Source organism: Diceros bicornis, chromosome 4 (assembly GCF_020826845.1).
Source record: "Diceros bicornis minor isolate mBicDic1 chromosome 4, mDicBic1.mat.cur, whole genome shotgun sequence".
NCBI lineage: Eukaryota > Metazoa > Chordata > Mammalia > Perissodactyla > Rhinocerotidae > Diceros > Diceros bicornis.
In genome coordinates this window covers 3,904,836-3,930,521 of record NC_080743.1, presented here as the reverse complement: position 1 = coordinate 3,930,521, position 25,686 = coordinate 3,904,836, and the positions used below count along the sequence as shown (strand labels likewise).

The 25,686-nt window shown below is 42.9% G+C and overlaps 1 protein-coding gene across 2 annotated transcripts in view; it reads right to left on the bottom strand.

Moving 5' to 3' along the window:
• The window catches only part of CACHD1 (cache domain containing 1), a 202,017-nt gene that overhangs the window by 7,724 nt on the left and 168,607 nt on the right, over positions 1-25,686 (bottom strand). Inside the window, exons 13-26 of one of the 2 annotated variants that reach the window (XM_058538219.1) lie at positions 23,367-23,535; positions 18,543-18,685; positions 17,689-17,870; positions 16,695-16,805; positions 11,486-11,608; positions 10,259-10,358; positions 10,049-10,165; positions 7,913-8,073; positions 7,485-7,571; positions 6,487-6,603; positions 5,124-5,275; positions 3,685-3,846; positions 2,350-2,427; positions 1,607-1,708 (exon numbers count right to left, since the gene is read on the bottom strand). In XM_058538219.1, the coding sequence (XP_058394202.1) occupies positions 1,607-1,708; positions 2,350-2,427; positions 3,685-3,846; positions 5,124-5,275; positions 6,487-6,603; positions 7,485-7,571; positions 7,913-8,073; positions 10,049-10,165; positions 10,259-10,358; positions 11,486-11,608; positions 16,695-16,805; positions 17,689-17,870; positions 18,543-18,685; positions 23,367-23,535 (1,804 nt within the window). The remainder of the gene's footprint in view (positions 1-1,606; positions 1,709-2,349; positions 2,428-3,684; positions 3,847-5,123; positions 5,276-6,486; positions 6,604-7,484; positions 7,572-7,912; positions 8,074-10,048; positions 10,166-10,258; positions 10,359-11,485; positions 11,609-16,694; positions 16,806-17,688; positions 17,871-18,542; positions 18,686-23,366; positions 23,536-25,686) is intronic. The other variant, XM_058538218.1, reaches the window with a different exon arrangement.

Below are 25,686 nucleotides of genomic sequence, written 5' to 3'. Positions count from 1 at the left end.
CAGTTCTTTCGGTGCTGCATTCTGTCTGCACGAGAAACTATTTTTCATTCCTTGGGGATAAGAGGGATCCAATTATTGTGAAAAATCAAAGAAGGCAAGCCCTTAGCTAGACGCCCTGGCGTTAAGATACTGACGCTGCTCTACTCCTTTTATCTCAGCTGTCGCTTCATCTGCCATTTTACTAAGACCATGGGACTGCTAACAGAACATCGTAACCTCACTCAGAATTCCAGCTCTGTGTTGAAGCAGTTTCTAAGGGTGGGGGGGAGAGAAAGGATTCAGAATTTCTGCTGAATAAGAAATTATTTCTGTTGAACTTGAGTAGCCTCAAACCTGTTTTATTATTCAAAGGAGAAGAGGCACAGAACTGCCTGGCAGAACGAATTTATGCAGGTTCAAAGGTTTTTAGGGAAAAAAGGCAGCAAGTCAAAGAAACTGAAAAATTTAAGTTCTGCTTTGACTCTCCATAGAAACCCGGAGTTTCCATTTAGTTGGTGGGAACAATGTCATTCAAAGCCCAAATTAAGAGTCTCCAACTTACAAATCAGAGCTTTAGCTTCTCCTGTTTTCCAAAGGGAGTCTGAACACCTGGCTGTCACCTAAAAGGCAATTCTGGTTGCTCCGACAAATATCTACTCCTGAATTTTTTAGCACAGGTGTGGGAGCACAGTTTGAAGACTTTTTTTTTTCAAGGTAGATGTGGAGAAAGCAGAGTCAAAAAGGCATAAATGCATTATTTATGCATTAAAAAAAGACCTGATTCTGGGAAGAAAATAAAGATTTCTGGGAAATTGAACAGCTATATGAAAAATAAAAAGATTTTACAATTACAAGAAAAGTACTACCACTCATACTTTTGTGGAACCGTGACAGTGATGCTCAGAGAGTAGGACACATCTGCTGCTCCCTGTGACAACGAGCCACAGTGAAACGGAGAAGGTGAGAAGCCACGTGGTGGCCAAGTCTTGAGCTTGTAGCTCACTTAGCACTCAGCGCCTCCGCACAATTCAGCCCTGACCCTTCCTGAGCATCTCACAGGCACTTTATACAGTTCCATGACTTTGTACACACTAGTCCCTTTGCCTCTAATATCCTATGCCCCTAACTCTTCTTTAAGCATCCTTCAAAGCTCAGTGCAAACGTTGTCCATTTGGTGAAGACTTCCGTGGGCCTCTCAGACAAGGCTGGAGAATGCCAGAGGCCAGCATGGACTCCTGCCAAGCCCCAAGAATATGTGACTGAGACAGCCCTTAATGATGCTGGTGTTTGCCAACCAACACCACCAGACTCGAGGACCTCTGAGGATGCCAACTCACTGAGAATCAAGTGGAGTGGAAGGCAGGTTCCATGAGACAATCTGAATCCTTATTTATGGAGAAAACCCAGGAAGCGATCTGTGTGCCCAGAGGTCATTTCACCTACAGCTGGGAGTGCTGAGACATAAGCAAAACTACCTTTGGGCTCTTATAAAAGTGTCTTTTTGGAAAACCATGTCAAAATAATTTGAGTACAGAACAGGAGGGAGAGACTAGGGTGGGTGTGAGCACTGGCCCCCAGGAGTACACCGGGTTCCTCCAGTCCTCAAATGCAGAAAGCTACACCTTACCATGATCGCTTTCTGTTCCCGATCGACCCCAGTAGCGACGCCTCCTCTCTGGACTGTGTGCATGGCGTTCGATGACCGCGGCTATAAACCGAGTGTTGCTGACTGTGGGAAGGCAAGGATGGTTAGTGTCAGCAGCTTCTCCGTATCACCCACACGGGCTCTGAGCCGCTCATTCACACGTTGGGGGAGTGTTCTCTGGAGAGCTAGAATAAATATTTTTTTTTAAGACTCTGAGGATTAGGGAGTTGGTTTTAGATCTAGGGCAGGGAGAGGTTCCTAATTACATATCTCCACGTAACAAGCATCCAACATGCATCAAGAAGATTGCACTAAGCAGCTGAAGGCCAGGATGTCTCAACACTAATGGAACTCTCTTCTGATAAAGAAATGCTCTTTTTTCCCCTCAGTTGTATACATTAGTTAAGGGTTTAAAAAAAAGCATACCTGTTGATTCCCTTTCTAAAATACTATATTGCAAAGTGATGAGGAGGAGGAGGAAAGAGAAGGGTGAGGTATTTTAGACCAAAGAACTTAATGCCAATAAGAACATCATAAATCTTTTGAGATTTTCTAAAACAAAGCAAACACCTATACTTACTCCGAATGAAAATGGGGGGGAAAAAACCCCATCGTGTCAAGGCTTCTTAAATTTTAATGCAAGCCAAAAGGATATAAGACGGAATATTTACTGTGGATCAGCCTCCTGCTGACACATTCTGCAGCGAGGCAGCCGGAATACTCACTGATGCCTCTGTCTTCGTGGCTGTCGTCGTCCCTTTCATCTCTGTCGTTCTCCAGGTTGGACATACGCACTGACATTTCTACCCATCATTAAAAAGAGAGAAACATGACTATTTAATCAAACAAAATCTCTCACTTCAATACCCTGCAGAGTGCTTGTTTGATGGCTGGGTGACAGCATTCCATCAAGAACGAGTCCTATCTTGCAAAAGGATGAACTGATGTCCCATCTATTTTTTTTTAAGGAGGAGGGAGCAGGAATCAGAAGAGAGAGAACAAGAGCGAATAATCGAGAGAGGCATCTGAAATGGATTTCTGAAGAATGAGGAGAAAAGAAGCTGATAGAGGCTAACAGATCTTTTAATCCTCTCCTAAAGTACCTGAGACAGAAGGAAGGGGTCTGAAACCCTGGCCGACTGTGCTGACAAATGGTGCTACAAATCCTGGGAAAGGCCAGGCACAAGGTCACGTGGAGGGCAGTCATCCTCAGTCTGACTGAATCTCACCAAGGGGAAAGAGCCTCGTCACGAGCCTGTCACTAAATCCGGCAACATTATCCCCTGATCCCCCGTCAGGATTGCAGTCACAGTGAAACATTCCAGCATCGACCTGTCTTTCCTGCTGCAAGGGGGAGCTAGGTGGCTCCTGACCGAGTCCAGAAAGAATGATACTTGAGCCTCATTTCCACAAAGCTCAGGCCAGTACACCCCTGGGGGCTGTAGGGAGGATGGGGATGGTCATTAAATGCTTTGCTCCTTGTAAGCGAGCACAGACACCACGATTAAGTCTTGGTATGGAAGCCATGGTTACAGATGAATCATTGACTACGTGACTTCAACTACTCCTCCGATTACTCCTCCGAACGCGAGCTCATTCACACTATTTACTGCCAGCTGCAATAGGACAGATCCACCTTCTTGCCAAGGGTGACCGGGAGATCTTTGGTCCACCCGTCATTTTTGGAACGGCTGGGGCAGCACATCTGAGCTTAGTGAAGAATAAAATTTCCCACTCAGCATCCCAGCTGCCCTGACTAGCTTATTCCAGAGGCAGGCTGTGGCGGGTTAGTGCTGTGTAAGGAGAGAAAGGATCCAGGGATTTTCTCGGCAATCAACGTGAGGCTTGCAGAGTCCAGGCACTAAAGAATGGGCTCTGGGCCACAGGAGGACAGCAGGCTTTGGGGACTTGGGAATCTACTCTACAGAAGCTGAGGACACAGCCCTGTTCTTATATTTACTTACAGGCTTACACGACTGGCCACTGGCCTTCCAGCCTTGGAACAACCTAAGGAAGGCTGCTGCCTCCTGGAGGAGCCGTGGGACGCATTTCGAGCTCACCTTGGGCAGCGAGAGGGGACATGTGCTGATGACTCCGGCGGTGGATCTGATGGCGGTAGGCGTACACAGCAAGGACCAGGACCATGATGCAGCCCATGATGCCCCCAGCCACAGGACCCACGGGGGCGCTTTTAATCATGTTCAGTGTGACAACCTCATCACCTTCATTAAAATAAACAAACAGATGTCCCGTGTGATTTCCCAGGTGCAATGGGGATGAGATGGGAAGGGGGTTGGGGAAGCTAAGTCAGAACAGTGCTTTGAGCTGTGAAGCCGTCAGAGAAAACCCACCAGAAGGTGGGAGCAGCAGCTTCGTTGAATCCCTCATTCTCAAATTCAATGCTGGCTGCCCCACACAGCGAGAGCACACTGGGCAGGCGCTGGTGAAACAAGCCGGTTGGTGGGAATCACTCACCAGGCAGCGCCAGGTGCTCAGAGCCCCGCTCACTGGGTGTGGGCTCCTCGTGGGAGAGAGGGCACTAGTGCAGAGGGGAGGGCCACCTGGGCCTCTCTGGGGAACATGTGACTGGTCCGCCAAAATAAACGGCACCAGGTACAATCAACATGTGCGACAAACATCACATTTCAAAGCGTATGGGTTCCCTTTAAAACACCATTTGCACTTTTCAGACAGGAGACTGCAGGTGGGCGAATAAAGTGACGTCTTAGAGAAAGGTCACTTCAACCGCATCCTAGCCGGGTCAGCAGTAACATGTGAGCTCAACTGTCCCTCACACAGGAGCTCGTCTTAGTCTACAGACAGGCTAACATGGGGAGACCTTAAAAGGCAAGGCATTAATTAACTAAAGGTTTAAATATTTGCCTCACCTGCCAGCTAAGCTTTAGGAATTTGTGCTAACTCCAGAAAGACACTGAAAAAAGCTCACCGAGGGATGTAGGTCACGTTTTTGAGGTCTTGGGGCCTGATCCCAGAGGTGTTCTTCCCTACAGTGTCCATGTCCCCACCCTAAGCTACTCCAGATGCATTAGGGAACTCTGGCTTCCATGGACCCCAAGGCCCTACACGATGATTTGTAGCCACAAAACCTGCCTTGCAAAGTTGTGAGGGAAGGTTGCAGCAGGAAATAGACGGACAGTGGTCAGTCCACCCATGGTCAGCCCTGTGCTTCTGAGAGCTGGGACGCACATTCAAACCAACTCCAGAGCTCAGCCATGTGGAAATTAGGCCTGAGAGCTTTCAGAAAAGCTTTATGGGAATGAATTCCAGGCTTGCAAAACTTGGCAGGACAGATGGCTGCTCACTCTGCACAAAATATCTAGCCAGCTTTGAAGATAATTATCTGCCTTGGGTTTGTAACTAAAAACTACTGGCAAAGGAATCAGGAAAGCAGAGAATCAATTTAAGATTTCTGACATCTACATAGGCAGGAAAATGTGTATTCAAGAATTAAATTATTACGGGTTCCCAACAAACATACCTATTGCTCCCGTGTCATCAACGTAGGGACTTTTGGCTCCCACAATCCCTCCAAAGCACTCTTTCTGGGGTGCACAGTAGGATTTGTCCAGGTGAGTCTTTCCATCGCTGTCCACCATGCACCATTCACAATCCAGCACACCAAAACAGTCCCTGCCAGAAAGACAATGCAGAGTGTTCTGAAAGCAGTGTCGGGCGAGGGAGAGCCCATGGGCTTGGGCATCAGACAGCTCTCAAGAGTTCCATCATTTACTAGCGCTTACTAGTCACTCCTTGAGCGCTGCTTCCCTTTACTTATAAAATGAGAATAGCAATAGTCTGCCGGGGAGAGCTGTTTTATGTCCCTCAACAACTTGGAAATGATGGAAATAAAACTGCTCTCTGTGAACCAAACCACGAAATCCACAAATCATGGATTAGTGCAGGATTATTCCAAACCATCTTAAAAGACCAAATGGCCTCAAGGTTTGTTAGACTTCAGTCTAACAGCTCCCATAAAAAAAAAAGGAAGGAAGGAAGGAAAACAGGGTCAAATAAGTTTGGGAAATATTAGATAAGTTAAATAGATTCCTTACTGCCAATTTCTTAGGACTTTTAATATGTCAAGTGCAGAAAGACTCTAAGAGAACATTTGCAGTATTTCTCAAACTTAATTGACTTTGGGTTGCTGCATAATATCTCAAACTAATTTATCTGATGCCCTATCATTCTTTTGCCAAAATATACACCAAAAGTAGAAGTGGCTGCCCCCTTCCACCCACTGTTTAATCAAATGACAACCTGCAGCTACGACAGTCGAATCACCCCACCCCCAGCCCTTTAGTCAGCCACAGCCACTGTTCCCATGAGTTCTAGTCCCAAACACCCCAAGGAGGAGGGGAGGGAGCACAGACTTGGAGATTTTAGTTTCCAAAACTACCACAAAGCATATCTGCTTTCTAAGGACGAAAACTGAGGCGCCTCCACGTATCACACAGAGAGCCTTGACTGCTGGGTTCTGATTCTGGAGCCCACGAGTTCCTGCCTCGTGCCCTTGCTTCTTGATGCCATGTCCCCTCGCAAGTTTATTCTCACATTTTATTTCAAGAACAACTTTCTCATCCACAGATGAGGCTACTAACACGTGGTACCGACGCCAAGTAGCTATAACAAGTGGAAACCAGACAACCTTAAATCTGGTGGATTAAGGCTTGTGGAAATCAGTTTTGGATCTGAAAAGTCGATACACCTTTTTAAAACATCAAGAAAGGGAATGATAAATATCAGCTGGAAAAGCCCAGCGAGGCTCCTGGTCAGCACTCTTTACCAGGTTCTGTTCCCGCAGCCATCGTGTTGACGTAAATCGAGCCCTGAGCACCGCTTACCCGCTTTCCATCCTCTGACTGCACCTGCTGTTGACACACTGGTGGAGAGCATCTTGCAGGCCAGGGTCAATAGCTGTGTATGTCACCGGCTCCTGGTGGACCTCGCAGCTTGGGTTTCTAGGCAGGAGCAATTCTGGGCTTAGGACCAATACCACGCACGTGCCAAACCCATCATGTCCCTGGCCCCTACGGTGTCAGGCAGATCTGGGTCTGAATCCTGGCTTTCCCACTTAGCTCTAGGAAACCTTGGGCCAATCACTTAACTATTCTGAGCTTCAATTTGTTTATCTTTATATACAACAGAAATAATATCAAAAAAATTAGAAAGTCATAAATATTCAACAAAATAGGAATGTATACAATCAAAAGTGAATGTTATCTCCCCTCACTCACCATTCTAAATCCAACTTTTCAGAGGTAACCACCGTTAACAATTTAATGAAGGTCCTTTTAGACATTTTTTCTATGCCTGAACAAACATATACTAGTATACGTATGCACAAAATATTCTTTCTTTAAGTTCTAGAGAAGGGACTTACCACAATTTATTTAACTGGTCTTAAAATTTTTCACTAATATAAATAATGCTATATTATGTGTTAGCGTGTGTGTGTGTGTGTGTGTGTGTGTGTGTGTGAACGGTAGCTACATATTTACCACAGGGTTAATTTGAAAACTAAGTGACAACGTTCCTCAAGTATTTGATACATGGCAGGCACTTAGTTAGTGCTTGTAACAGTCTCATATTTTTTGTATGTAGCACATATACTCTTAATACTTTCATAGCAATTAAATTTAAACCTGAAAGTGGACTTCATTTTAAGGCACTATGGAGCCTGAAATCTGGCTCACTGAACAGTTTCATCATTAGAATGAATCATCTTCTTACACCCCAACCCAAATCAAATCTATAAACAATAATCCCAGTAGGTGTATGTATACGCATACACACACATATATTTTATGTATACACACACATACATATGTATTTTTTTTACCGGTTCTCTGCGTTGGTGAGGTTGCCAGTGCACTCATTGACCTCTAGAGGGCACTCACAGGGACATTCGCATTCATTTTGTTCCATTCTGAAAAGCAAGAAGTTACTATGCAGATGGTCAATAGCAAACTCTCTATTGTATACACACTAAAGGAACCAGAATAAAGAAACCTCAAGCTAGTTAAAAGAGACAGTGAAAAGGAAATTATGACCAAAGGTTTAAATACACAAGTGGCCTCAATCCATTGCTCTCTGGACAGATGCTGCAAACAGCACAGCTCTAAACGTTTCTGTAACCAGGACTTCCCTTTTCTCCAGGACACACCCCAGCACTTTGTTTATTTTGCAGATGCCACTTCAAAATGACTGGCATCAGTTAAAATATTCAACAGCGTGGTAAACAGAGAATACGACCCGTCGCGTTTTTACCGGTGACAGTTGAGACAGAGCCGGTCCACCATGCTACACGCACAGAAGGCGAGTGAGTCGCACGTCTCGTTGACAATGCCGACAAATGCGTTGGTCCCCGGGATCCTCGCCAGCCTGTATTTGGAGCAGTGGCTGCCGTGCACAAGGTTCGTCAGATCCCCCTGCAGACAACCCAGCGTCAGGGGTGACAGCCAACAGTGCACAGAGCAGCCCAATACCGGGGAAAACCCTTCAAACATCTGCTAAAAATAGCTTACGATAAAACTTTGCCTATTTCTGATGACAAAAGTAGTATTTAGTCACTGTTAAATATTTGGAAAATAAAAAATTTTCATAATACCATCAGTCAGAGATAATTCTCATTTAACAGTTGTGCATATGTTTTCATTCTTTTATCTACACTTACACAGATAAAATTTTTATAGCTAGTTTTGTAACCTTTCTTTTTTTAAACACATAACAATATATCATAGAATGAAAATAACTGTAAGAAGCAATGACAGGCAACTTTCAGGTAAGGAATAGTTTAAAATTTATTCAAAGGCAAATCTAATCAACCAGAAAACAGGCATTCCCACCCCCCATGCCCACCTTGGATAACAAAGCTCTCTTCTAGCATAATAAAATTATTTAAAAACCAAACATTCTGTAAGAGGCCAGTTCCTGCTTCCAGACTATTTAAACAATCCAACTAAAGCAATCATCCTCCTCTTCTTTCTATAACAAGAAAATGTGACAGCCAGCTTCTTCAAATGCCAAATTCGTCTACCATATAGAAAACCAAAGATTCAAAAGCAGCATTGTAAAGTTGAGTATGGTCATTCGTTTCTGCCTGTGTGTCATATGTAAGAGGCCAATTATTTAATCCCACGCTTGTTTCCACGCCAGTCATCCTGTATATGTGCACGGTGAGGGTAAGCTTAACTCTGAGAGTCATGGTGTGGAATGGGTTCTTAGAGATCTAGATGAATTTCCCACTGCCTGGAAGATGCCCGCCTCTATAATGTAAGCAATAAGACAGGATTATCATCCAGTTAGCTCCAACACCCAGGAACGCTCCAATTCCATATTGGAATAACCTGGACTGTTAAGAAATTATTCTAATTTATATTCCACTAAAATTTGTGTTTCTGAAAAATTTCCAACAGAGTACCCTGGCTCTGTCTGCTGAAGACTCAGGAAATCATTGTACAAATGACAGAAGATACAGAGAGTGAGTCAGACTTGCATATGTCAACCTTACCTCCCTCTGATTACACTCTAGTTTGTCAACGTCCCTTTAAGGAGAGTGTTCCTCAGAATGGTATGGGGTCTGAAGAGAGTAATGACTTCTCTTGCTTTGAACACACTATCCTATTAACATATTCATTTGTAAAACTCTTCTATCTCCCAGACAACTGTTTTTGCAATCGCTTTCTTTGTCACTAAGTTTAGGATCTTCATTTAACCCGATACATTTTTAAAATGAATTTTAACTATACAATTAAAGATATAAATACGTACTCTAAATAAAAACTTACTTTTGGTGTGAATAACTTTTTGAATGTTGGTTCTGTCATTACCCATTTTTAGTTTTCTTCTAGCTAGGATTATTTACAAATTAATAAGAATATCCTTAAGATCTTTAATCATATCCAGGTAAGTTTGCAGCACCTCAAATCATACAGAGCATTCTCAGGTAAAAATAAGCAATTATTTTCAGATGATCTACACGAGAGCTCCCATCTAACAGGATGGATGACCAAGAAGTGACCTAATTCGGCCTTAAAAGTTAAGGAGACTCGTGATCTCCAGAGGACAGGAAGAGAGAGACACATGGTGCCACAGATATTTATACAAGAGTGTGGGAACAGACTTCAGCAGACATTTCAAAGGGCGGAGCCTGGGTGAGTCTTTAAACAAACAAAACCAAAACAAAATACCAAGTGTGAGACCTTAAAATATTCACTTCTCCACTCTGGGCTTTATATCCCATAATTGTCAAACTGGGGAGCTGGCCTGAGGTCCTGCTCTGTCCTATCATTCTATAATTCCAAGGCAATGAGACAGGCAGGAGTAATAGTCAGACACCAGCCATTATTCCACTTCATCTTCCATCGTGGGACGGGACAGGAGAGGGTTCAGGAATCGACTTACCACAAGGCTGGTGTTGAATTTATAAAACCTCTGGACTGTTCTGTCACTGAAGCTGTTGCACAGGTTTTTCTTGACAAAGTTCGGGTGGTTCAGGATATCATTTGCTACCAGGGGCTCCTGACAAGGCCAAACAGAACAGAAGACATATGCCATATAATTAATGAGCAGCAGGCTGCTGGAGAACTCAGCTACCAGCTCCGAAACAAATACCTTGTGGGTTATGTGCTGTTGTTCCACAGGTGCGTGTCCTTTGGGGTCAATGAGGGTTGGATGTGCCACCAGATAACCCCTGTCCTCCATTATGAAGCACCTGTACCAAAAGAAGTGACATTCCTCACTCCTATAAGCTGTTTCTCTACACTTTCAGAGAGCATTTTTCTTGCTAGCCCTGAAACAAAGGTATTTATTTCATGTTCTGGATTAAGTGTTCATTGAAAAACATTTAGGAAGGCTGGCAGGCAGGTAGACAGATACATTATTCTTGTATTCTTGGATCACCTGGCATACAGTTTAAGGTGACAGAGTTACTCCTCACTCTGAGGTCACCTGCATAGATTATACAGAATGTGCCCACCCAGTCCTAGTAAGATGGACTCGATCTTTTCAAGGGTGTATAAGTGGGAAGTTTATTCTTTTTTCAGAGGGAGACTCTAAAGGAAGTGGCCTTGAGTATTTATAGACACAAACTTTAAATAAACCATACAATTTCTTCTTTTGATGATAAACATACATAAAATATGACATTCAGGGACATACAAAAATATATTTGATGGAAACACTAAATAAATAAAGCTAGACTCGCTCTAATCAAGACTACAATTACTCTGCAATCAGCGTAACAGTTTGCTGTGAATCCTGCACTTCCCCATTAAGGGCCAGTGTGAAATTCAGCAGTGATATGAGCCCATGAGATTGAAATAAGAAAGCTATTTTAAAAGTGGCCTGTATGAAATCAAGGGGATGCCCTTGCTTTGATCAGACACCTCAGAAATTCTGGCAGCAGAGACTTTTACTTCCATGAGCCTCTTTCTGGGGAAATGTACAAGGGAACAGTCTAAGCGTCTGAACATCTCATGAAGACTTTGGTTGAATAACTCAGTTAACATCAAAGGTATTACCCAAGAGTACCCTCTGGTCTTTCTGGCACCCAAGAAATGGGAAACCTCTAATTACTGACTCCTAGGGAAACAAGAGCTTCTGGAAAATTCTGTGCCGCAGTTTCTCTCCTTGTTATGAGCCAAGTTTGTTTGTCTAAATCATGAATGGATGCATTTTAGAAAAATAAAAGGACAAAACCTTCTTAACAGAAGGCCCAGGTCAGGGACTGCACTTCTGGTCCTGACCATGGCAACGTGGCTGCCATTCAACCAGAGGTGCTGACCTCATTTTCTTTGTATTTTGCAGCTGGATAGGAAATAGTGTCCCTGAAGGGCTTACCTTATTTTGTTGCCACCATCTTGGTTACAAACTGGTAATAAGTCCATCAGAACCTTGTAGAAGTACCTGAGCGTGAAGTCGATGCCCATCACAGCTACGGTGTGCCCGGAAGACAGCTGTGTACTTCATGTGGAAAGGACCAGTGAGAACAAGAGGTGTGTCTTATTTAAAGGTAAAAGCTATGTTCAATCCTAAGGACATTGTATGGTTTCAGAAATACATGCCTGCTGTTCCTCCACATTTTCCACCCCCATAACAATGATCAACTAAATGATTTAGCATAATAGGGAGATTTGATGAGAGAAAAATTTAAGACTAAAGGTAGAACTTTCAGATCAGCCCGAAAGATGGCAGTTGCGGAATACGGCTAGTCCCAACTACAGATGTTCTGACAGCGGCTAGATTATTCTCAGGCAAGACTATGGGGGAACAGGCATCAGGTGGGAGGTCAGATGCATGGCTACTATGGTTCCTTCCAACAAGGAACTTTTAGACAACGAACCTGAGCAATTATTTCTTTCATTTTATAGATAAGGAAACTGAGATCTCAAAGGTTAACTGCCTAGTTTAAGGTCATACAAAGCTTAGTAAAAATAGCATCTAGTTTTCTTTCTCTAACACTAAGGTTGGCTCTACTCAAAATACAGCTCATATTCTAGAACAAGGCTCTCCTGGTTCACAGGCCAGTTCTTTCTCCATTCTAAAATGCTACTCTCAAAAAAATGAGGGCCAAGGAAGAGTATGTTGGGCAGTACAACATGGTGCTTGCTAATCTTTGGTTCTGGAATCAAGCATCTGGGGGCAAATCCTGGTCCTGTTGGTTTCTATCCATGTGGCTCCTGAGATGCTACTTAACCTTTCTAAGCCTCAGTTTTCTCATCTGAAAATGGGGATAAGAGTAGTATCCACTTCATAAGGCTGTTATTGGGACTGAATGAGATGGTGTGTTTACAGTGCTTAGCAAGATGCCTAACATACTGAAAACACCCAATAAGAAGTTACTCTAAAGAAAACTAGACAGAGTTCAAAGCTCAGGCCTGGACAGAGAGTGAACTTATTATTCTTTCAGAGAAATTGTGAGATATATCAGAAATATGGACTTCTCACTTGGAACCCAGGTTCTTTTTAATCTATGTTCATGGGTGGCTGGAGGGGCTTGGGTTGCTTGGCCAATGAACTCCTGTACTTTCGTGGCTGGGAATTTGCAGGGTTTACCCAACATGGGACATTCCAGGAGCCCATCATTACCATCATCTACTAGCCTGATTTCTTTATAAAGAAAATACCTGTTATTGACAAAAACCTTAAAAAATAGTAACTGGAAAGCTCAGAATAAACTTCCCAAGATAAAATCCTCTTTTGGAAAATCAGAACTTGGGCTGAAATTAGCTTTGCCATGTAGACAACTGCCCCCTTCTGGTTACCACTGATACTAACTTACACCAACCTCCATTCCCAGTGCTCCCCCGCAACCCCCTCAAAAAAAAAACCTCTAGAAAAAGTGACCATGACCTGTAATGAAATTTCTATCAGAGCTTTGCCGTCAAAACTGTGTTTGGCATGGGATGGGGGAGGACCATGTTGTGGGATTGTCTTTGAGAGGCTATTGCCTCATTAAGAGCCCCTATTGTTACTGAAGTAATGTCAACTCCCCCATGGAAGAAATCCAAGACCCAGTTACCTCATATGGGATTTGTGATTTGTAGCAAATAATGTTTTGCTGAAGCATCAGTCAAAAGAAGTTTAAATATCTCTTGGTTGTCCAGGAAAGAGGGATGAGTCTAAAGAAAAGCCATGATCATAGTAATGGCTTCCATTTACTGAAGAGTCACAATTTACAGGCACTCTGGTGGGCATCTGAATATACAATTTCAATTACTTCTCATGGAAACCTTATGAGGTATTATCATTTCCAGAAAACTGAAGCTTGAGAAGATTAAGCATTTGGCTAAAGTCACATAGTGAATAACTAGAAGAAGCAGAAATTTAAACTCTCAGTGTCTTCATCTCCAAAGCACATACTCCTAACCGGTAGGTTATCCTGCCTCCTTAGATCTGCACAGCACTCAAAGAGTTTCCAAGCAATTTTATGCGATCTATTTAACTTCCTGCAAAGATGTCAGGAAGGAATTCTAGTTCTCATTTTATAAATGAAAAATTAGGCTTAGAATGGTTAAAAGACTTAAACATGACTGATCACATTTTATTTATGGTATCGAGACCAGCGTGCAAATCTGGCTCTTTCTACAGACTACAGCTGTCTCAGCGAAAAATACAACTCAGGTTTTTTGGGACAAGTTCATTTTGTTTCTAAACTTCCCCTATGACTACCCTCTGCTCCAATATGATCAACATGCTGAAGGAAAAGCCTGCAGATTGCCCATGTAAGCCTAGCAGTCATATTTCACCTGCATTTCAAAAATGTACACTGTTACCATAGCAACTCATAAAGAATACCCTAGGAAAATCAAACCAAGCCTACATTTCTGAGTACAATGGACCGTGCTGTTTGCAGCACTTGTGTGCAATTTTCACTGCCAAAGACTCGTCTGACCAGTCCTTTAATCATTGACTGTACTTCATCGTGTCTACCAGCATTATCATTCTCTAAAGAATACACGCTCAGGTTCTCAGGCCACTGATGATGCGAATGGAAGAGCCACAGCACAGCTACTATGAGGAGCTGATAAGTGAGCACTGAAATGGACGGGGCTCTCCCCCAGCTATCAGCCAAACCACTTCTGAAAACCAAGAGCGAACGAGAATGCTGCATGACAAGTTGAACAGTAGCTTAAGTTCTCTCTTCTGACTTATTAAAATGCCAGAAATTTAAAGCATAAATAGCATGATGATAAAAATAACTGCCATTTATTTGGGACTCGACATTGTCAAGTACAGTGCCAGGCATTTTACACGCTTCATCTCTCATGCTCATTCTATCAGTTCAACACAGGCATCGTTACCTGTTTCACACGAGGCTCAGAGAGGTCACGGAACATAATAATAATAATGATAATAAAAAAAGTATTTAACATTTAACACTGAGCCCTTACCGTGTGCCAGGCACTCTTCTGCGAGCTGCACATACATTATTTAACGTAATCCTTAAATAATCATCTGAGATGGGCCCTAATACCCCTCTTTCTTAGGTGAGAAAACTAAGGCAAGAAGGAACTTGTTCACAGCCACACAAACAGGAAATGGCAAATCGCCTTTTCCAGAGTGGAATCACAACTTAGGAGGAGGTTAGGTTCTCACGTTGGCACAAGAGGCCACAATCCTGGTAATCATTTGAAAAAAGAACCTTCACCGAGCCCATATAGCAATACATCCATTAAAGCTACAGGTGCTTTGGTTGAGAACCAGAGGTGGTAGTTGACTTGCATTCTCAACTATGCCGAATGAAAAATACATGGCTTCAAATAATAAAAGCATGCTCAGCTAAGGAAAACGTTCAAATGACCAAGTCCATGAGAATGCATACTGATCACGGCAAGAGCAGACACTTATTCCTGGAATACGCTCTCATCGAGAGGCGGGTGGACAGAATTCAGGATTTAATAGGCCATTTAACTCTTGTTCAACTTGAATAGCTAAACTTGTGTAGGTTAAACACACTATAAAAAGGAGCCAAATAAGGTAATTGAACCCAGGTTTTTCTAACCGGAAGCCCACCATATTTCCATCATGTTTCATTTGGACTGACCATAGATACTTGTAAACAAACTAAATGCAAGTTCCTCCACCCATCCAAATTCCAACAAAAACACGCACACATATGTCTACGAGCATAAAAATCTGCACCTCCCTGCAGCAGTCCCCCGACGCCAACAACAAGAACATTGAAAGAAAGAAAATTCTCTCTTGATAACGAGTGGCCAGGTGGGAGAAGCCTGATGGATCGCCCAAGACTGAGTGAGATGTTCGTGGGTCATCGTTTTCTCCCTACCCCCCAACAACACCTTTAAGAGCCCATTCTGGCTCATGTCATTGTCATTGAAGATCAAAGTGCCTCCCATCCCCTCAAAGAAATCACATTTGTCTACTTTTTCTCAACTGACTAGAATATGTAGGAGGGATGACGAGTCTCCTAGTCAGGCGATAGTAGGCGTATGCCTGACAGATGGTCTGTTAATGAAAACATGGAAAAGGTCTGTTCTAAATGAGTGTTACTTGTTTACATGTGAAATATTACATTACGGGAGCAGCTGACAGAGCCAGATACCATGCCCCTCAAAGGAATCAACATTTGGCTGGTGGCAGGGCCCTGTTTTCCATGGAGACACAGGTAATGATATTGAAATTCCACACAGTACTGCTTCCCAATCCTTGCTCCCAAAGAACATGCATTACAAGAATTCTACGGAATGTCAGTCATTTGATACATAATGAGCACCAGTGAAAAGCATCAAGTTAAGCAAGAAAACCTGTCGCCCATAAATTTTAAGGCATCATTACAGGTACCAGTCAAACTGTGGTCTTTCTTGGTTGCTAGGGTAAAACACTATTTGTATAACAAAGAGATTAAAACAACATGTTCGACTTGCCTCTCCACCCAACATTTCACTGACAATTGTAGCTTAAATTTGAAGCCTCAAAAGCAGGAAACACAAAACACTCTAAATATATTTACAGTGATACTGAAATTTTATTGCATCCCTGGAAAATCAATTTTCAAATGCCTTTTTATTTTTCAAGAGGCAGTGCAAGGATGAAGTAAAAACAACAGGAACAACAACAAACTCCCATATTCTGAAGAGTTAGATCCAAATACAAGAGGTAATAAATTTGATGTTTTGATACTTTTTTTTCTTCCCTAAGTATGCTCCTTTGCTAGAGAAACACTCCCTAGTAACGATAATTGTTGGCTTCTGCTGCTATTTCTTTGGTTGGCATTTCTACAGACTGCTCTCCTGAATCTAACATCTCTCTTTTTCTTCTTCATAAGCCTCCTCATGGCTGCCAGGAACTGGGCTAAGAACTTTTCATCAACTCAACCAAGATAACCTTGTGAGGTAGGTACTATCCCCCTTTTACACAAGTCCGAGGGAAGCTCGGGGAACCCAAGATGGTGCAGCTAGAGAAGACACGAACACCTCAGCTTGCCTCACTTCAAAGGCCATGCTTTTTCTACTAATCTTTGGTGTCTACTATTCAAATTTTTTAAAATATCCTTGATGTGTTTAAGAAATTACTAAACAATTATTACCTGGATGAGTGAATTGTGTGACTGATGGTCACTACATAGCCAGCTCCTCCAACATCTAAGTATGGGCCGGTCAAAGAAATCAGCCCTGGGTTAGCTACTGCATGGAGATACCTAACAGAGACCAAAGAGAGTCGTTATTTTAGCATATGAACAACCACTCTGTAAACTTCAAAGAAAAGTGGGCTTGTAACTCCAAAAATATTTCTTATAAATTGTGCCTGTGCTACATTAGAACTCAAAAGGATTCCTATCTTTTATGTCTGACTAGCATCAACACAAGCAGTCAAGAAAGTCTGAAATTCTCTTTTTAAAATAGACACTGACCTCGGTATATATCTGAGCTTTTAATAAGATCAATAGCATAGCCGTTTTAGAGGCTAAAATAAACTAATGAATGCAATAGAAACAAATACAATTCGGCACATAAAAATGCACCCTGGATACCATGGTGAGGGGGGGAACAGGCAGTAAGAATAGCGACTCATGAGGGACTCAGGCACTAAGCAGCATTAGTCTGGAAATTCTGTTTTTATGCCCAAGTTGCCCCCCTACTATAACACCTGACTAGCTTTTGTTTTGAAAATCAGAGTAAAAGTGAAGCCCAGAAGAAAAAAATGTTTCTGAATTCATACGTGTTCTTTGTTCACAGGTCATACGTGAGCTGTAACGCGAGCCATAATCATGTGCAGTGAAATGAAGTCAATGCACTACAGACACATTGTACACAAGGCAGGACTCAGAAGAACCACTAGGAACTGAACTGGCCAAGCACAAAGCATTTCAGTCTCACGATGTCAATGACGAGCTAAAAATAGTCGACAGAGGAAACCCCGCAAAGCTGTTGTTAACACTACATTTAAAAAAAAGATTCAAAAACATGTTTTCACTGCCATCTTATCTAATGTGACTGCCTGATGTTGCTTTATTGTATGCATTTATCATGTCTTTCCAGGATTGAGGGGAACCTTCGATAACGGAAGCCCCTAAAACTCACCATTGTCTCCTTGTGGGATCAAATGCTTTGTCCATGAGGGAACCAGGATAAATTCTGAGGACGCCATTGGGCGTTGCTATGTAACGGCGGACAATGTAAGTGTTCAGGCTACTCATTTCCATTTGTGTCATCCATTCATCTGTGACGTGGCTGGTAGCCATTACTTCATTTCTGACAGAGAACTGGGAAACAAAGGAAGACAGAGCAGGGATCCTTTAAGTCTCGCATGAAAAGAGAGTGGACCGCTGGCAGGGCTTCCCAAAGCTCTCTTGCAGAGAAGCCAAGCCCAATTACCTCTCACAAATCTTTCCACAGCAGATGGATACAGCCAAACTTGGTGAAAACAAACACCTACTGAAATATAGTCAGTGGATATGTGATTTACTCAATTGTTCATCCTAGCAAGGCTTTCTGCGTTTAAGAGGAAAGATCCCATAGTGAAGCATTAAACACACACACACACACACACACACACACACGCGCGCGCACCAGCTAAATCTGTGCTTCTTCAACTTCATCATGTGTATCTCAGCAGACAGTGGCGGCACTTGACTTTTTCCCCTGAGTAAAGGGAAGCTGGGAAAGTTTCCCTGGTCTCTAAATCACATCCCCTACCTAGAAAACCCCTAGTGCATCTAAGGCCTGAAAGGGACTCTTCATCTGGCCCACAGGGCTTCTTAATCCATCAGAAGGGTCATCACCGACCAGCCTCCTGTGGGCCACACGCTCTCTGGCTCCCCAGCTGAGAGGCACAGATCCAGAAGGGGGGCTTCCCACTTCAAAGGTCCACTGCCTGTGCCCCCGCCAGGCCTGGGGAGGGGTACAGAAGGCACGGGGCCCCACGCAGCACTCACTTTGAGCCCCGGGTTAGCGATGAGTCGAGTGTTGTCACTGAGATAGGCTGTGTAGTGCTCCACCATGCGCTTTGTCTCCGGCTGGCTGAGGTGTTCGTAGGGGGAGGAAAAGCTGCCAGCAGATAGCATGACGGTTGGACTTTCTGAAAGAGAAGCAGACAAAGCCAGCCTGAGGACACGGAGACTGATGATCTCAGGCCCAGACAAAAGTGTCGCTAAGGCTCTGCCATCTGTCACTGTGATGGCTTACCGTCTTCCGTAAGGAACGCAAAGAACTCCACCCAGAAGGAGCTAAAAAGGAAGAAAAGCCGCATTCTCTCCCTTCAGGGAGCTTACAGTCATGAGCGAAACAGAAGAGACACATACAAATACACACAAGTGCCCCAAATCGCCAAAGTTCAAAATATCTTTCTTTTTTTGCTGAGGAGGATTTGCCCTGAGCTAACATCTGTGCCAATCTTCCCCTATTTGTATGTGGGTCGCCATGACAGCATGGCCGCTGACGGGTGGTGTAGGTCCGCGCCCGGGAACTGAACCTCGGTGGCCGAAGCAGAGCATGCCAAACTTAACCACTAGGCCACGGGGCCGGCCCCAAGATAAGTTAGATCTACACATAACATCTTGCACTTATTAGGATCAAAGAGGCAGCGTATGACATGGAGCCAGACTGGGTTGAATCTGGGCTCCACCATCTCCTGGCTGTGTGATATTGGGCGAGTTGTAATATATACAATGTTTGTCTCATCTGCTAAGTGGGGGAAATTGTAGCACCAATTTTAAAGAGTTGTAGTGAGAATTCTATTGGTTAACATATGTAAAGAAAATGAGTTAATAAACATAAAACATGTAGAACAGTGCTCGGCACATCGCAAGGCTCTGTGTTAACTATTATTGTTCATATTAGTATCGATATCTGGGAAGAAGGAAAAATGGGAATAGTGGAGTCAATGCAAAAATCAAACAAAAAAACTTATTCTCACAGATGGGGGCAGCCAAACTTGGCATCAACATAAGCTTGTGGAAAGAGTAGTTAATGTATACGTATTTAATTGTGGGTCCTATCTAAGAGGAAAACCTCAGTTTTCTCTATTTAAGACAGAAATCCTTGCAATGAAGTACATTATGAAACAAAAACATTTCATCTTTGTCTTTGAAATTTTCTACTGTTCAACCTCATCTTATTATTATTATATTTTTTGGTGAGAAAGATGGGCCCTGGGCTAACATCCGTGCCCGTCCTCTTCTACTTTATATGGGACGCTGCCACATTCTGGCATGACAAGCGGTGCGTCAGTGCGCGCCCGGGATCTGAATCTGTGAACCCCGGGCCGCTAAAGCAGAGTGCGCGCACTTAACCGGCTATGCCACCAGGCTGGCCCCCAATCTCATCATATTTTTAAAAGCTTCGGAAAGCACTCTCCCATGTCCTCTCATTTAAATCTGTGGGTCATTTTCTATTCTTGCATTAGCTCTCACTCATGGTGCCTTGTTTCCTTGTGGCCTGGTTATCTGCGAGTGTGCTGGATATTGTACTTAAAAACGAATTTGTAGGAACAGCTGAGGCCTAGCAGGATGGGAATACTATCCTCCAGAGAGGACTGTTGTTTGATTCTGCCAGAAGCCACCCCCCAAAACAAGGTGGAGTGGTAAGGTGGAGACAGTTCCCAACAAGGAGCCAGGGTACCTGCCTAAGTGCTGCCCTGTGGGACTTTGCTTCAATCAGCCGGTGACTAGCTACTGCCTGAGGCTCCCGAGACCACTCAGATGTGGGGAATCCCAAGTCAAGGGCTGATTCAGTTTCAATTCACTCTTACCCCGCAGAAGTCGCCCTTCTGGACGGCTGCTGAAAGCATGTATGTGTGTGGGGTGCGGGGGCAGAAGGGAGTGGCTTCGTTTATTAGTCTCTACCTTCGGGGGACCCTGGATTTGACTTCTGCCTCTCTCCATAGCTCTAAGAAGCTCCCTAAAGTGGTTCAATTTCACAGTTGTTCCTTCTGGATTGGTCAATACGTGCATTGCAAAAGTGGCTTTAAGTGTTGGCTTGCTTCTCTGAGCTCTTATCTTCTCCCAGATTTTGGCTCAGTAATTCCTCAGAATCATGTCTGTTCTTTGATGCCATTCAAGAAGATTTTCTAAAAAAAGCTTTCATACTGGAGTTTTACTTGTTCTTAGTGGATGGGTCAGAATTATCTAGTTGCCCATTATCAGAAGACATTGCTTCCAGTAATGCCATATCTCATTTAATTCTCACAGCCTAGGATTAATATTATATTCATATCAAGGAGAAGAAAACCAGAGGCTTAGCAAGGTTAGGCTGCCTAACAGGGTGCTGTGGATTCATGTGCACATGCTCATGGGCCCTCCGTGCAAGGATGTCCCAGAGAGAAAGGATGGTGCCTGAACTCAAGAGCTGAGGACTGAGATAGAGAGACCAGAAATGAGGAAAATAATATAAAAATAACACAATAATGTAAGAAATGTCAATAGGCAGGGACAAGAGAATGGGACCAGAGGTTAGAGGAGGAGAGACTTCTTGGGGAGTGGGCCTTTCTTGTGGTGACAGAGACTAGGAATCTCAGAGAAGGCTGGGGCAGTAAGATGGATTGAGGGAGAAAAAGAACCAAGATACAGAACCCAAAGATTTTGTCCACGAGGTAGACACATATATACATACATGCATACTTAACTACATTGGATGATGAACTCTTATAAAATTCCTCTTCCCCTCTTTGTGTACCACGAAAGACAATGTCCCTCCTTCAGCCCTCTGACATATTTAACAACTTGCCTCAAAATCCCCATCATCAATGAAATCAGATGGAAAGCACTCATTTGCTGTCGTTTCCCTTATTTTCCATTCCCTTGTTATTATACATTAATTATCTTGTTTCACTTTCATTACCAACTGATCCTAAACTGCCCTCTATGACCCCTCAGTGCACTGGGGGGGTTCTACCACCAGGTGATGTGGGTGGTACGGAGGGAAAGCCAGATACTGGCCTATGTGTGATCAAGCACCAGTTCATTAGTTGTATGTAAGGTGTTTGCACTGATAAACTCCACATTTTCTGAGCATTTCTGTGAGACAGCACTGTCTAATTAAAATACAATGCAATCCACAAATGTAATATACATTGTAGCCACACTTAATAAAAAGAAACAGGTTGAATTAACTGTATAATATAGTTTATGGAATCCAATATATCCAAAACATTATCATGTTAACATGTAATCAGTATAAAAAATTAAGACTGTATTTTACACTTACAGTAAATCTCAACTTGGACTAGCCACATTTCTAGTGCTCGGTAGCCACACGTGCCTAGTGGCTACCATACTGGACAGTGTAGCTCTGAGAGATTATCCAAAGGAAATTTAAAAAATATAGGCTTCAGTTTTTTTCTCATCAAGAAAAACTGCTGCACTTCACTATCTCAAGTCTCAAAACAGTGACCTCATTTTACCAGCAGTAGTGTTTAAGCTTGTTCCCATAGTACTTACGAGAATTATGAACATTTTAGCTTTTCAGTAAGCATTTCTTAAAAATATGAATTAAAGGGCGTACATACTCTTTTATATAAAAACAAAAGACAAAACCCCAAATACCTAAATCGAAACAAAGAAATGTAAAATCCACTTTTCTTTGATTGACATCTCTGGCTCTCTCCAAGCTGTCTACAATGCAGGAATGTGTCATAGAAGAGACCTGCTCTCCTGATCTCATATCCAGGCAGAAACTCTCTCGGATGGAATTTAAGAGGACCCAAGCATAAGTGCTCTCATTTGGAATCTGGAGACTAGCAACCTCTGTCCTCGATCCTCTTCCCACCTGTGCCCCCTCTACTCAGCTGGCCAGTTGTGTGATGATTCTCAGTTATTCACTTTTTTGAACCCCAAGTATTTTCAACAGTGAAAGAGAGACCTGTTTTACATACCAAGTGTACTGTGGTGTGTCGACAACACACATCACAAATGCCTGGGATGTGCCTGGCAGATGGCAGCATGCAAGCAAAGAGGTGGCAGCACAGCATGGCAAGAGCACGAATCACAGCTCAGCCTCACCATTTTCTGCGTTACCTTGGGAAATTATGGATTTCTGATAAACCCAAATGTCCTCATCTATAACACATCAACTTGGAGGATGGATGTAAAATACCTGGTACACAACACACACACGTAAATTCCCTTGGCTTCCTTTGAATTCCTTGCCTATTTCCTAAGCTCTTTCGAAGATAGGGACCTGCGGTAGATACAGATGTGCCATAGACGTGCACAGGTCTGCTACTCTTGGACCCCTTTTACCCTTCTGGGGATACCCACTGTGTATCCCCAGATCTGTGCTTGCCTCCAATGGGCCATACCTGTGACTCTCTTTGACGGACTGTCACAGGGCTACTAAAGCCTCTTTTCCCAGCACTAGCAGAAAGTTCAAAGTGACTAAGGAATATGCAAGTCCAGCTCCCATTCTGGAGTCTGGGCAAACTGCAGTGTAATTGACACTCCAAGCCCTCTACAGGGTTAGGCAGAGGCTAAAACTTCACCTGAAATCAAACTCTTGCTTGCTTTCTCCTCCTTCCCTCACATCCTTGCTGGTTTCCTCTGAAAGTCCACCCTTAATAAATGACCAGCACACAAATCCTCATCTCAGCGTCTGCTGGAGAACCTGATCCACAGTGGGCTTCAAACTGTTTGTAGCCACATTTGTATCTCCAAAGTGGCACTAGATGCATTAAATACCTTTTTTAAAAAATATTCAAACTGATGTTTATGGTGAGCTGCTCTGAGTAAGACCACAAAGGCAGCTGAGAAGTGCAAGGGCTTTACCTAGGGTGGCGAGCTGCTTGAAGTGGAGGCAAGCACTAGGCTGGCCTAGGAGGTCCAGCCGGTGGTACAGGAGCTTACTGCTGGGGACAGTGTTGAGGTTCTTCAGCTGTTTGACAGGTATTTCTGGTTGTATCACCACAATACAGAGAATAAATGAAGTGTCTTGTACCTGGGGAAAAAAAAATCAATGGAGAATTTCTAATAAGGAAAATGAAGGTTCATTCCTGGGGATAGTGACTTTGTCTACATATTTTCTGCTATCTCTGCCTTCTATCCCCACATAGAAAAATATTTGATGAGTGAATGAAAGACATGAAGACGAGGTGACAGAAAATATCTCTGGCAAAAAAATTACATTTTCAATTTTTTTTCTGATCCAGGGAAATTAATGTATGTGACATAAAATCATGGAGCTAATGAAAGGATTACAGAAAAGTCCCTTTGAAACGTGACCCTGGCTCTCTTTTGCTTACTTAAGCTAATGGATACAAGCTGGAACACGGCAGACAAATACAATACTTATTTCTGTTTGGGACTGAAATGCATTTAAAAATACACAGTTGGTTTTGCAATGAGTGATCCGAGAACTGACTATTTTAAAAGCCAATTGTGAATCCACATACACAGCCCATAAAGAATCTGGTTTATTCATTCTATTCCCAACGAACACTTTCTCCTTTCCTGGTTGGAGATGACCTAGATCTCAGACTCACGAAAAGCACAGATCCGGTGGCTTCCTCACGAAGCCTGCCTGACTGGTCACTTCAGACCAGGACAGGTGAACGTGCTGCAGCTTAGCCTAATTCATCGAGCTCCTGAGAAATAAGAGAATTTTCAAGTTCACTTTGCTCCTAGAAATGGATGGTTGAATAAAATTTGCTGGGAAAACGTCCACCAAAGAATCAAAAGCCAAGTCAAGCTACTTTGTTCTAGGCTCCTTGACTTAAAAATACAAGAAAGCCAAACTTCTCTAAGTCCATTATATTAGGAAACGGACAGAACCTATTTAAAAGATGGTTTGTAAATAAATGAAGAGAGTGATAACCAGCTAAGTCAGAACCAAAGGACACTGTCTTATAAAGCAGCCCCAAAGATTTACTTAACGATCAAGGAGAAATTTTTAACTAGGCAGGTTAGAGTTAAGTGTAATTGAGGGTTTACGAGGACGGTCGCAGAATCTTTTTAAACACAGGAGAAACTTGCATCTTCCTGGAATTGCTTTCAAGTACTGCTGCCAAGGATATTCAATTAGATTAGCAAATGTAATCCTCTTCCTCCACTCCCAAGTTATGAAGTGACAGGGTGTTCTGAGTGGCATCTACCATTTCCCCTCTTTCCACCTCACATAGTCATCCTTTGAGTTTGTTTCCTGTGCAGTGTGTTCCAAGGAACCAAAAGACAAAAACTTTACCAGAGTGACTAGAATATAATCTTATAATTGGTTCTACTCTGTAAGAGAAAAATAAAAAGTTACCCTAAGCTTCTACCAGCAAGTCTTCATAAATAGTCCTTAGCTGGAAAGGAGATCAGATTTCAATCTAGGTCTTTCTATTGCGTTCTTAGCGGAAAAAACAGTCTGTGCATTAAGGAACTATAATGTATCTAGAAGGGCCCTCTGTGACTGGGGAGTGGTTTTTTTCACTGGTTGCCCATGGGATTCATGTTTTGAAGTGAGCCACGCCTGTGTAACACAGGAACATTCTAACACCTTCTGATCGTCGATCCTTCCTTCTGTCACAGCAGGCAGCCTCCTCAAATGCTCAAAGATGGACTTGGGTTACACAGTGACAGAGAAGTAGTCTCCTCATGCTGCTAACATAATCTCTCATGTTCTATTTAAATTAATTCAGTGAAATAACCCCTCAGTATCTGCTATATCTATGGATGCAAAGCAGTTTAACCAATTATTCTCAACATAAGTTAAATCTTTTTGGATTATAGTTAGTAGATGAATCCATTCTATTCCTGAGGACAAGATGAGTACCTACTCCCCTCCCCCACAGTAACTAAAGAGAGCTTAAAAATATTTACTCTTATTGCTGGGTAACCAGGCAAGCCTTTTTTTTTTTTAACTTCAATCTTATTATTTATTACCTCTTTAATTTTTCACTTAATAATGATGTTCTTGACATTTTCAGAACTCTGAGAAAGCTTACACTTCTACTGAAGTGATGACATGATTACATCCACTTGGCCAAGTAGAATGGTCAGAATTCACCAGAATCACTGAGGAAAAACTATCTTAGGAAGATAACACTTCCAAAATGTTAACATTGGGTTTATTTATCACACAAGAAGGTCTTAAAAATGTCTACATTTA